This window comes from Sceloporus occidentalis, unplaced genomic scaffold (assembly GCF_023333645.1).
Source record: "Sceloporus occidentalis isolate IW3139 unplaced genomic scaffold, rSceOcc1.0.p SCAF_5, whole genome shotgun sequence".
NCBI lineage: Eukaryota > Metazoa > Chordata > Lepidosauria > Squamata > Phrynosomatidae > Sceloporus > Sceloporus occidentalis.
The window spans coordinates 185,180,863-185,194,720 of record NW_028316985.1 but is presented as its reverse complement, the minus strand read 5'-3'; the positions used below and the strand labels follow the sequence as shown (position 1 = coordinate 185,194,720).

General features: G+C 40.5%; 1 protein-coding gene across 6 annotated transcripts in view; it reads left to right on the top strand.

The window, feature by feature from the left end:
- Window positions 1-13,858, top strand: part of ALMS1 (ALMS1 centrosome and basal body associated protein) — a 90,489-nt gene that overhangs the window by 62,301 nt on the left and 14,330 nt on the right. For 4 of the 6 annotated variants that reach the window (XM_089526404.1, XM_089526403.1, XM_089526405.1 and 1 more), the window contains 3 exons: window positions 1,533-1,580; window positions 4,865-4,982; window positions 9,200-9,424. In XM_089526404.1, the coding sequence (XP_089382530.1) occupies window positions 1,533-1,580; window positions 4,865-4,982; window positions 9,200-9,424 (391 nt within the window). Of the gene's footprint in view, window positions 1-1,428; window positions 1,507-1,532; window positions 1,581-4,864; window positions 4,983-9,199; window positions 9,425-13,858 lie in introns of those variants that run through there. The other 2 variants (XM_089526402.1, XM_089526407.1) reach the window with 2 other exon arrangements.

Here is a 13,858-nt window from a genome sequence, read left to right as displayed (position 1 = left end):
ACTTGGCTTTTGTTGATTATCAACTAAGTGAGATGTCTTTTTGGAAGACTGGATTTTAGCCAGTGTTACATGGGGGCCCAGGAGCCATGAACAACACTGGAAACATGGGATGGCCAGAGGATATGGTCAGACAGAGCATAATCTAGGGCAGTACTACTCTATGTGGTGGTCAAGTGCTGGTCTAGAAGACATTGACTACAGCAGTGGTTCCCAAACTCTGGTTCTGCAGATATTTTGGACTTCAGCTTCCAGAATTCTTGACTGTTGGCCAAGCTGGCTAGGGCTTCTGGGAGGTTAAGTCCAAAACACCTGAAGGACCAGAGTTTGAGAATCACTGGACTCCAGCCAGGTTCCTGGTGAGTTTCCAGGAAACAAACATTGGTAGAAAAATGGGTATAAATACGGTACTCATCCTTGGCACATTGCAAGAAAGTGCTGTATATACTCTAGAGACTAGAAAATTGAGGCAAAATATTGACCCCCCAAAAAAACTTGAGTCGTCTTATCCACGAGTCACTGCAAATACAGTACTTTAACTCTTATTGAAAAAGACCTATCCCCTGGTAAAAGGCAAGCGCATAATCTGCCTTGGAAGCCCCGTGCTACTCTCTCTCCCATTCTGCCATTAGTATGAGCACAGTTACACTTGCTGGAATTTTGTAAGTTCTTGGGCATTATTTTCCTTTCCTTTATCCTTTAGATCCTTTGTTACATGTTCCTAGGTTTTACCCTTGACTTATGCATGAGTTGTATCAAAATCCATAATTTTGGTCCTAAATCCTGCCCACAATTTATATATGAGGTTGTGCATATATGGTAATTGCTGCTCCCCCACACTAGATAGGTTGGAAAGCACTGGTCTTGGGCAGTGGTTCTTGATCTTTTGCCCGTCACAGATTTCCTGGAATTCAGCTCCCAGAATTGACCATTAGCCATGCTGGGTGAGGCTTCTGGGAACTGAAGTCAAGACCTCTGGAGTAATAGAGGCTGCCAGCCACAGGCCTAGGGCAACGTATAACTTGAAGAGTATTCACTTAAGAGTCAGGAGTAGACTATGATCTCAAAATGAACCAGCATGACAGGATTCAGAATTAGAAACTTCTGTGTAAGGCATTTTTAGGTAATTACACACCTGGCTGATTAGGTGTCAGCTAGATTATAATATCTAGACTAGCATGTGAGTTCCTGAGTCAACACTTAAAAGAAGAACTGAAAATGTTGAGAGGATTCAGAGAAGAGACAAAAGAAAAGATTTTAAGAGCTCAGTGAAAAGCTGGAAGACTATTGGTATATTTACCCCATGGGGAAAATAAAAAGGGAGGATCATTTGCAAAGATTCACTAAGGAAGTAGTAAGAATGGCTTTAAATTGGGTAGACATAGACTGTTTAGGTAAGGAGTGCTTTAATTTTCTCATTGTTAATGACAGAGATGGAGACCTGCTAAATTCACACTTACCTGAAACGGTATATAAACCACAATGTCATGATCCTGGAGTATCTGCGTGTCTGAATTTGTTGTGCATTGTGTTAGGAAGAACTGCTTGCAAAATTGGATGAATTAAGCAAAATAGAAATGCAGGTGAGAATATATATGACTTTTCATGCTGACTTTTTTAGTTTGCAAATGAACGTAGAAGTTTCTTGCCATATAAATAATTACTGCTGAGTGCTTTTTTTCTTAACAGTTAGGAATTTACAAATCTTTAAGAAGGGTATAGATCTTCCTAATTTCTGATATGATGGGCCTTGGGCTGCGTCCCACTTGGTAGCACATCGCAGCTAAGCTATTCATCATTGTTGTTGCCTTGCCTGGTTTTTTTGCAAGGTACAAATTCTTGCCTAAGCCATTTATGCCTTTGGAGACTGTAATGCTGGGCTGATGTTTAGAGGGCATTCAGCTGCCTTAGGTGGTATCTTTAAACCTCCCTCTCATCTCTTTATACACCTGTTCTATGTATTTCTAGTTGTCAAATCCAGCAAGATACCAAAATTCAGAAACTCAGGCTCAGTAGTAAAAACGTACTAGAAAAATTAGAGGTCCGGTCTGGTGACTTTCATTGTCAGAACTGACCAGCAAACATTACAATCATATAATTAAACTAAACACAATTCAGATTTCAGGCCGGCTTAATTCTTATTTGTTAAAATCAATGAAAACATTTCTCTTTCTTTTCCCACATCATCCCTTTCTCTTGGTTGTTGGAGCCAGAGGCTTTCTTACAAATGACCTTAGGCGAGGTCGCCTCCTTACCTGCCTTATCTCAGCGCTTGTCTCTGAGCTCACAGTTCTAAAACATACTATCACTACTGCATATCCCATCACTGTATTATAACAAGATGAAAGCATGTGCAACTCTTGACATGAATAGGATTCAGATAAGAATAAGGCAGGAAGAAAGACTCCTCATTCTCCCTTTAGCTCCTCTCCACCAATTCTCTTTACTGCATGTGTCATCTAAGCAACAATGAGGAGGAAAACAGTAAGTCTCAACATTTTACTTGTTGTAATTACTTATATATTACTTATAAATTAGTTTTCTGTGGGTTTTCCAGGCTCTGTTCTGGAAGAATTTATTCCTGACGTTTCACCTGCATCTGTGGCCCTCTGAAGATGCCAGCTGTAGATGCAGACGAAACGTCAGGAATAAATTATTCCAGAACGTGGCCACAGAGCCGAGAAAACCCACAGAACACTATGGAAGCCGGACATGAAAATCTTCAACTTCATACTTATAAATTGCTTATAGTAATTTACTTATATATTGTCAACTGACGTAAAGCAGCTTCTTGTCTCATTTGTTCACACAACATCCTTGTGAGGGAAGTCATTTAGGTCCCATTCGCAGAAGCAAACTGCAGCAAGGAGGCAAGTTACAAAGTGGTAGCTTTTAGAACTATTTCTCAAGAGGAGCGTTGACTGTTTTTTATTGCTTTCTTGTTATTTATTTCATGTTTTTAAAACAACTGTGCATTGCTTTGAGAGCCCTAGTGAGTTGAGAGGAACCACTTAGAATTATAACAAGTTTCTGCATCCATTTTTAAACACAGAGAAATGATAATGATCATTATAATTAGTATTTATCTGTGTGGGAGAGAGGGAATGCTCTTCATGCAATTTGTGTGTGGTGACTTGCCATGCAGATCTGCCACTTTTCCCTACATCTAACTACAGTAGTTTCTCAAGGTGGTCTTAATGGTACCTTCAGAGTTGCATGAGGCTTTTTCCATTCGAACTTTGGCCTGAGGAGCATCTTCCATGTGGTCCCCATGGCCCTTGTTGTGCAGAAATCCAGGCCTGAATTATCCCTCTCGAAGGTAAAATAAAAATTAATTAAATTACAGTGACCTGTCTGTATTTGTAGATTCTGCATCCATGGATTCAACCATCCAGAACTTGAAAATATTTAGAAATATATAGAAATTCCAAAATGCAAACCTTGATTTTGCCATTTTGTATAAGGGATACCATTTTACTATGCCATTGTATATAATGGGACTTGAGCATCCAGGAATTCTGATATCTGGTGGGTCCTGGAACCAAACTCCAGCGGATACCAAGGGCCCGCTGTAATTAATTTTGTGCAACTGGGAATAGTGTTTAATTTCTGCATGTCTTGCTCAAGACTCCCCATAGCTGGAATTACATCTGAACATGGATTTATTTAATATTTATTTCTCCCAGAATATGATTCAAGGCAGCTTATAACCTCTTAAAAACACAGCACTCTAAAACTCTTAGTACAAAAATCAAAATACAATTAAACCAACTTCTGTTTTAAAAACACACATTAAAAACATAAGTTAAAAGATCTTTTAAGCTCCATCTACTGCAGCACATTAAAGACTAAATAAAAAAGTCTTTGCCTGCTGGTGGAATGACAGCAGGGAGTGGACCAGCCAGATCCTTTGGGGAAGGGAGTTCATCAACTTGGGAGCAGCCATGGAGAAGACTCTCTCTCGTGCCCTCACCAAACTTGCTTGTGATGGTGATGGGGCTGAGAGATAGCCCTGTTCAGAAGCTCTTAAAGCTTGGGTAGGCTAAACATTGGGATTTTGTGGTTCAAGCCCAAAACTAGACCTCCTCAATTTGAAGCTTGGGTTTAGAACTCCTGGAGGGAGGGAGAGAATGTGCACACTTATCTCCAAACCCCTTCATCTGTATTCTTGATCTTCTTGTGTATCAGAATGAATTTCTAAGGCAAGGAGTCTTGTCAGTCCATGGGAACTGTCTGCTTGATACAGAATTCTGAATTTCTGGATGGAAGGGGCAAAACTAGAGAGCTCACTGTTGCTGTCTCTCCCCTTCTATTGTGACAAAAATTGTGGAGCATCTGAAGAAGGCTACTAATCTCCAGTGAATGAGGAAGAATCTGAAGGAGGTTGTGTGTGTGTGTGTGAGTGTGTGTGTCTGATCTATATTCACTATGGCTAGTGGGCACATACAGAGATAACAAGGAGAATGGTTGGGGGGCATAATGCTCTAAAAGGATTTATTGTTGTATGCCTTCCAGTTTCCGACTTATGACAACCCTAAGGGGAACCTATCAGGAGGTTTTCTTGGTAAGATTTGTTCAGAGGAGGTTTGCCATTGCCGTCCCCTAAGACCGAGAGCATGTGACTTGCCCAAGGTCACCCAGTGGGTTTCATGGCCAAACTAGGAATCGAACCCTGGTCTCCAAGTCTCCATAGTCATAGTCCAGTGCTCAAACTACTGTCCCTCGCTGGGTCTCTAAAAGGGTAACTGGTTGGTTTACACATGTGATGTGTATAAGAGAGAAGTAGAGACTGTCTAGATTCTCAGAGTGCCAAATTAACTTTCAAGCCTTTAAAATCCTTATGCCTGCTTTCCCCCCTCTCTTTTAGGCAACAGACTCTTTCATTTCATCAGATTCAGTTTCTACTGCCGGTGGTTCCCGAGGACCCAGCTCAGCTCTCAGTAGCAAGCGGAGCGCACGGATGTTAAACAAGGCCGTTCAGGCAGGTGAGTTACTTAGATCTGAATCCTCCCCCATATCAGGTGGCAGGCACTCTTATCTTTTTGTTGAGATTTTCCTCCAAGTGCTTCTAGTCAGCCAGGTTTGTTCCCAGAGCAGTCTCTTTTTTGCACGTCTTTACAGTTCAACTGATTTCACAAAAGAATAGCAAACTGAACTCAAAGGGAACGGCACTTCTCTTGTCTGTACAGGCTTCTTCGGTATCAGCAGGCAGTTCCTTTGTTCTTACTGTGGGCTTTCTAAACTCTTGCCTCCTAATAAATCTTGGTCAGAGGACTGATTTGTTCCACGGGGTATTTCTCTCGCTTGCAAGGGCAGCCAAAAACTTTGACATTGCTTCAGGTAAGCGTCAGTTCTTCTTCTTAGATGATTCAAGGGCTGATTCTCCCTGGAGTTTTGCTCTATATTTGAAGTGAATTTTCCTTTGTTTGTTTCTGTGATGTCTGATCTGGGGCAAGACCCGTTCAAAAATGGAGGCACGTTGCACATTTGAAGAATAGCCTTGCCACCTCTTTACACTGGGGCTAGATATAATTGCCAGTTAGTTTCAGGGCCATACAGTACTAACAAGAAGAACCAAAGTGATTTGGTCACACCTCACCGAGAAAACTTTGGTTCTGGGCACCATGGTTCAAAAACATTGTTAACAACTTGGGATGTATTTAGAGGAGGGCTGCCGAGATAGTAAAAGGTCAGGAGACCCAGCCCTCTGGACACCTCTCAGCTTGTTAAGGCTTTAGAGATCTGGGAAATGTTTAGCCGGGAGACAAGAAGACTGTAAGAGATGATGTGATAGGCATATTAGACACCTAAAAGGGAGGATATCATGTAGAAAATGGAGTGAGCTAGTTTTCAACTGTTCCAGAGACTAGAATGTGAATTGGTGGATTCACATTACAAGAAAACAGATGTCACTTAAACATTAGGAAGGATTATTAGGTAGTGGACTATTTTTGTTTGGAAGCCTTCAAATAGACATTAGATGGCCATCTTTTGGGAGTGTATTAGTTGTATATTTCTGCATAGGAGCAGATTGGACTAGGTGCCCCTTGTTGTCCTTTCCAACTTTACAGGTATGTATATGACTTAGAGTTGGAAGGGCACTAACTTTAGCTTCCTACACCAAGGCAGGGTGTTAGAGGTTTAAATACTCTATATTATCTCTTGTAGGTATTGAGGTTGGTATATCATACTGAATGTAATATCCTTATAACTTTGGTTTAATTTTAATTTTGTTTTTGGAGCAAATATCTAACCCTTGAGGCCATAGAGGGCATAGAGGGTGTCTACTGAAATCTAGAACCTGGAATAGGGCTTCAGCAGAGGTTCAGTGGTGAAAGTAAGGACCTCAGTGCTTAGAAAGTTTTAACAGTAAGGAATTAAGTTATCCAAAGCAAACCTTTGTTTCAGATGTGTCAAAAGTGCTATGTGGAAGGCATCAAAACTGTACCTAGACCATATTCTTGGTTATTCTTTGTGATTGTTTTATTGTGCATGAATCTGCACCTAAGCATCACAGAATCATACAGTTGGAAGATACCCCATGGCCATCCAGTTCAACTCCTTTCTGCAACGCAGGAAGACACAAGCAAAGCACCCCCAACAGATGGCCAACCAGCCTCTGCTTAAAAACCTCCACAGAAGAAGACTCCACCAGATTCTGAGGCAGAGTCTTCCATTAACAGCTCTTACCATCAGGAATTTATTTCTACTGTTGAGGTGGAATCTCTTTACCTGTAGCTGGAATTCATTCCTAGTCTCTGGAGCAGCTTGTTCCTTCTTCCATACGACATCATTTCAAATATTTAAATATGGCTATCATGTTAGGCCTTAACCTTCTCTTTCCCAGGCTAAACATTCCCAGCTCTCTTAGCCACTCCTCATAAGGCATGGTAGTTTCCAGGCCTTTCACCATTTTGGCTGCCCTCTTCTGGACATGCTCCAGCTTCTCAACATCGTTCTTGAATTGTGGTGCCCAGGACTGAGCACAATATTCCAGGTGAGACCTGACCATTATTATTATTATTATTTATTATTATTATTAACCTTTATTTATAAAGCGCTGTAAATTTACACAGCGCTGTACATACAGTCTTTTTAATTGGATGGTTCCCTGCCCTCAGGCTTATCGTACTATTACTTCTAGACACTAGATTACTATTGATGCAGCCTAGAATTGCATTGGCTTTCTTAGATGTCGCATCACATTGCTGACTCATGCTCAGTCTGTGGTCCACTAAGATGCCTAGGTCCCTTTCACATGCACTGCTATCAAGCCGGGTGTCACCCATCTTATATCTGTACATTTCAGCTTGTATTGCCCAAGTGTAATATAGTAAATTTCTCTTTTCTCCCTCTTCCTTTTCTTCCCTTTCTTCCAAATTCCCAAAGAAGAAGATTCTCCAGCCTACTCCTTGCTTTACAATTTTTCTATCCAGCAAGTCTTGAAAGTTATCATTTCCATACCAAAATAGAATTCTGATATTTATAAATATTGGTACAAATTTGTCAGTCTGACTGTCTTCTCATTTAAAGACTCAGAATCCAAGAACAGGGTTAAAAAAAAGAAGAGATGCTACATTCTTTGTTTTTTCAGATCATGCTTCTGAGCCCATGTTAATCCCATGTTAATGACTTTTAGAAGTGTGGAATTGACTGTTTCACTATTAAAAATGCTACAGAATTAAATGCACTGTGTTCTCCAGCCATGACTTGGCATCGGCCCATCCATTTGTGCAATGAGGTTCAAATTATGTTCATTACTTGTAACAGAAATGTGTGTCTTTATCAGACTGTTTCCAACATAGCTCCTAATCATTTTCCAGGGAGCAGCCCTCTGTGGCAACTCAGTTCCTGTCTGATCTAGTACTTCTTTTTGTTTACCATACACAGTTCAAGATGGCTTTCCCTTTTTAATTTGCAGGTTAATGAACTGCTGTCGAAGCTACTGAGCCCAAATAAACTTCAAAATGAAACTGTCCCTTCCCTTCTTCTCGATTCATGCTTCTGCAGTGTAATAATATTCTGGCGGCTTCATACTAATTTCAGTTAGCTTCATGCTTTTTTTTCCTTACCCAGGAAAGAATCTGTACATACTTCATGTTTAGATATATGCGTTCAGTTCTCTTCTTACCTTGCTGCCCCATTTAACAGTTTATTCCACTGTTAAAATGCCTGGGGCACATCTTGCTAAAGGCGATGCTGGAAAGATTTGGAAAGACTTGGAGGCTTCTGGTGTTACGATTCAGCTCTGGTGCATTTCCTTCTGCAGGGCTAGGACCTCTCAAACCTTGTCCTGAGCAGGATTCAACCTGAATAAGAGCTACAGTAGCAAAATTGTAGTTGTCTCGTCTCTCATTGAATTTGTTGAAATTTTTTGCACTGGATTCCCCCCCCCTCCCCAATTTTATTGAGGATTGCAACCAGTAGATTCAAATTACAGGAAAAAAGATTGCATTCAGATATTATCAAGAACATCTTTACTGTAAGAACTGTTGGACAGTGGAGTAATCTGCCCCTGAGAGTGACAGACTCCTTTAGAGGTTTTTAAGCAGAGGTTGGATGGACATCTTTCAGGAGTGTTTTAGTTGTCTTTTCCTGCATGATGAGAGGTGACCACCTTGTTTTGTAAGACATTTAGCCTTCCTTGTCAGAGAGGTCTGTGCCACAATTCCCAGAATTCCATAGCATTGAGCAATGGCAGTTAAAGTGGTCTCCAACTGGATTATTTCTGCAGCCTTAGATTCTAGAATCCCTCTATCAAAATCTCTTGCACAAAGGCAATCATTCTGAGATCTATATTCTTTCTTGTCCTTCTTCTTGTCTAAACCAGCTGGCATTATCTTTCTTCCTTTTGTTTCAATTAAAATATTTTCTAAAGCATGTTCTCCAAACAGGCAGCAACCCTTAGAGGATGCCTTTGCCAATTTTGCTTAAGATTTGTTTGTTCTATGCTATCCAGCCCTCCCATATGTTGGAAGGGTCCTCCTGAGGAATCTTAACAATTCATGCCTGCTGCAGCACTACAAGAACTAAGAAAAATCTCTCTTCTTCTTCTTCTTCTTCTTCTTCTTTTAGCAAAAGCTTCCAGAATTCCCAAACAGCTCTGCAGTGGGCTATACAAGCTAGGGATTTGGGGAGTTGTCCTCCAAAGAAGTATTTCTTCCTCCCAAAATTTGATTAAATGCTTTCTTTTGAACTCCAGGAGACTTTGAGATTGTCAACAGCACAACCAAGAAGCATACACGAGATGTTGGGCAGACTTTCCCCACCCCGACATCCAGCCATGCAAGGATACAGAGAGATCATGGAGGCGGAATGGAAGAAGAGGACGGAGGCAGTTCAGAGAGCAAGGGGAAACAGCGGAGGCAGCCGAGCAGCTTCCTGGCAGAAAAAGGACCAAGGAAGAGCAAGTCGCAGTTTCTGCAAGGTCTCTGATAAATGTGACATCTTTTATGGGTAGGGGCTAGGACTTGCATGGGATCCTGCTGAGTCCTTTGTGGCTCCAATCCAACATCCCCTCAGCATAGTGTAAATATGTGCATGCTGAGATGATGATGATAATGACGACATCATTATTATTATATCTCACCTTTTCTCCAACATAGGGACTCAGCAGCTACCAGCAGATTTAAAACACTGCAACTAAAAACAATACAAATGAATAAAATTGTGTAAATGTGAAGTTTAAAACACAAATAATTTAAAAATATTACATGTTAAAATAATATACAGTAATTTGTTGAAAACTGTCCAAAGCTATAAAAAACTACATGCAGTCCAGATGCACTACACAAGGACTATGCAACCCCCAGACCAAATACCTGTATTGTACAACATATGTTGGTGACTAGGTGCCATGGCAAAGTACACAATGACAATTGCCATGCAAATGATAGGATGCTTAGGCACAGTGCACAATGTGCAATTTCAGTACAAATTGCAGAGATTACACACATCACAAGAAATTAGGAGTTGATATAAGAGCACAATTCTCCTCTTCCCAGCCAATGTAAATTTAGAGGGTACCTGTGCAGGAAAGTTGTGTATTACAGAGGTTTTCCTGCTCCTGCACTGATCTTGGTTCTCTTGAATTAGTTTCAGATGCCATTGAAGATAGGGAGCAAATAATGCTTGTATAGTATAGTAAAACATGAGCATGCATTAAAGCTTTATCCAATTTACTTCTAGCAGTTAGAATAGGCAGAACACATAGGGAAAGTCCCAAGTTAACCATTCAGGGGGAATCAATGTGCTTTGGGGGACAGTTGCTTCAATTGCATGGTTGCTTCTGGTTGTCTTTCCTCTTTACTAATCTTCCATCCTCACTTGCTGTCTACCTGATTAGAGATGTTTTGCTGCCCCCAGCTGGGCAGCGTGGTTTAAAACTAGAGTTGCAGTCGTTTGTCCACCTAAAACAGCAAATCTTGAGGTCCACAACTGATCTTGAGGTTCATGGCTCCCATGGCTGGCTTGATTAGTTCCCTTCCATGCTTGGTTTGTTGGTACAGTCAGATGGGCTCTAAATATTGCTGCCCTTATTGCTTCCATTAGTGCCTTGAGCATGTTAGTTGATGGAGCTTATCACACGACAGTTTTTGCAACTCCAATCCAAAGCCATTCAGGGCCCAACCATGCGAATTCACATTATAACGTGATAGATTATCACACGTGATTGCTTTCTATGGGGAATCATTCCGACCCAGATCCAGAGTCAATCCAAAGTGACTCCTGATGTAGGTGAATTCGGTAACCAGTGAATTCACAAAACTTTATCCAAGGTCAATTCGAATCCAGTTTGAATTGGTCTTGGTGTGGAATGCAACTTTGCTTCAATCCTGGTTACCCTCCCCCCCACAACCTCCAAGGTGCCACATTTTCCTTGATGCGGCACTGCAATTTTGCTCCATTTGCTTCCGGTTACCCCTTCAAGAGCGGAGGCTGCATTCGGATGTGGCCAGGAGGGATGGCAAGAACGGAGGAGGTAATCTGATGTGTCCAAGAAGGATGGGAAGAACGGAGGCTGCATTTGGATGTGGCTGGGAGGGATGACAGGAGGAGAGGCAGGAAAGAAATATAATAATAATAATAATAATATTAATGATAACAACAACAACAACAACAATATCTTGCCTTTCCTCAAGGCTTGAGGCAGGGTACCTAAAAGAGAACAAGGCAAAATAATAATGATAATAATTTATTTTGCAGTGCCTTGTTCTCCTTTGGGTACCCTGCCTCAAGCCTTGAGGAGAGGCAGGAAAGATTTTTTGTATTATTATTATTATTATTATTATTATTATTATTATTATTATTATTAATAATAATAATAATAATAATAATAGGGATGGGAAGAATGGGGGCTGCATTCGGATGTGGCTGGGAGGGATGACAAGGAATGATTCACGTGACACTAGCATTCACGCGAAACAGGAAGTGGCCCCCTTCACCCCGGAAGCGTAAAAGTTCTCAATGCGTTCAGAGCCCCACTGAGCATGTGCAAGGGTGCCAATTCGAATTGTTGAATCCGCATGGTGTGATCATTTATTTTGCACTCGCTCCGCTTTGCCTCAAGAATGACAGCCATTTTGCTTTTCACGTGTGATAATTATTCACGTGAATTGCCTTGGATTCGAATTGACTCTGCTTCCTCTTCCCTTCGGAATGGCTTTGGATTGGAGTTCCAATTTCACATGTGGTAAGGGCTGATGGTCCAGAAAGCTAAAGGATTACACATGCTACTTCACAACAGCATGTCACCACAATTCACGAGGGATGGTAATGAGCTAGAGTGTGTTCAGAGGAGGGCGACCAAAATGCTGAAAGGCCTGGAAACCAAGCCCTGTGAGGAGCAGCTGAGAGAGCTGGGTATGTTTAGCCTGGAGAGGAGAAAGTTAAGGTGAGACATGATAGCCATGTTTAAATATCTGAAAGGGTGTCATACTGAGGACAGAGCAAGCATGTTTTCTTCACTGCTCCAAGTCAAAGACTTGGAGCAGTGGATTCATACTGCAGGAAAAGAGATGCCACCTCAACATTAGGAAGAACTTCCTGATGATAAGAGCTGTTTGACAGTGGAACAAACTCCCTTGGAGTCTGGTGAAGTCTCTCCTTTGGAGGTTTTCACATAGGCTGGATGGCCAACTGTCAAAAGGAGTGCTTAGATAGTGTCTTCCTGCATGGTAGAAGGGGTTTGGATTGGATGGCCTTGGTGGTCTCTTCCAACTCTATGATTCTATATCTGTTGAGTATTTATGTAATAACACATAGGTAAAAAAGATACTTAGAGCAGCTGCAAAACCTGTAAAAATATCAGCAGTAAACAAAAGGAAGTAAATGTAGCAGTAGCATAACAAATACCTTAGCCAGCAAAAATAAAGATCAGAGATAGAAAGTGTTGTTAAATAAGGCTATTTCAAGCTGCCGACTAAACACAAAAGTATGAGTCTAGAAAACCCCAAACCTAAGCAATGTACTATTTTAAAAGGCTATAAAATACTTGGCTGATTAAAACCACAAAGTGAAATTATGTGTTAAATAAAGATAATGCAGTAGGAAGAGAAATTAATTGTTCCTTGACTTTGTGGTTTGTTAGTGAATCTAATACCCTGTGAATGTAGTTTTCTATACTATGTTGGGTTTTGCTGGCTGGAGATGGTGGGGGTTGTAGTTCAGGCCATCTGGAGAGCCTCAGTTTAGGGGGCTGTATCCAACTGCAAATCCCAACAGAATTAATGAAAATTGCTAAATCACTTCTTTCAGAAATTTATTGATTTATGGGTCTATTCTGATTGGGACTAACAATTGGATCTAACCCAGTATAATACATCACTGTTTTGGACCATTAATCCAAAAAAGAGGAGTGGAGGTTCTTAATAAGGGGAAACCACAATATGTTTTAGTTAAAAATAAAAGAGCCAGATGTTTCAAAAGTGATGATCTTATTTGGGGATTCTCTGAACAAAGAACACTCATAATGATATCTAAAGCAAACAAAATTAATGTGCATGAATAGAATCATAATATAGGATCATAGAGTTGGACTTAAGTGTATGAAAGCTCATGCTGCCAACTTCTTTCTTTCAGTTAGTCTCAAAGCTGCTACAAGATCTTTCTACATATTGATTCTACAGACTAATATGGCGTTCCTCTACTAGTCATAGTGCATCCTAACTCTTGCTTTAAATATACTTTTCATTTATTGGTCCTTGTGGAAGAGGTCTGACATGGGAGACCCTACCAACAGCACTGTTGCCATCCACCTAGTATCTTGCCTCATGGGGCACAACAAACTGACTACCGCAGAAAGGTTGAGCCATGGTGGGCTTATGAATATATAATTTGAGTCTCCCTTATCTAAAATACTAGGGACCAAAGATGTTTTGGATTTGAGATTTTTTTGGATTTTAGAATACTTGTATTTGCATATATGTACATAATGAGATAACTTGGAGATGCTACCCAAGTCTAAGCACAAATTTCAATCAAGTTTCATATGCATCATATATGTATAACCTGGAGGTAATTTTGTACAATATTTTTAATACGTTTGTGCATGAAACAAAGTTTGTGGACACTCAATAATCAGAAAGCAAAAACATTACTATCTCGGCTATCCATGAAAAATGTTTTGGTTTTTGGAATATTTCAGTTTTGAAATTCCAGATAAGGGAGACTTAACCTGTAATGCATCCTAAATACTGGCTTGACAATATCACCTTGTGATTCATCAAAATCTTTACAGAATTCAGAGACGTTCATAATATATTAAAACACTGTCCACCAATGCCAGACTTCTGTGTTCTTCCTAGTTTTCATATTTTTCATTCTTTGTTTTCAACCATCTTCATACTTGCTATATCAACTG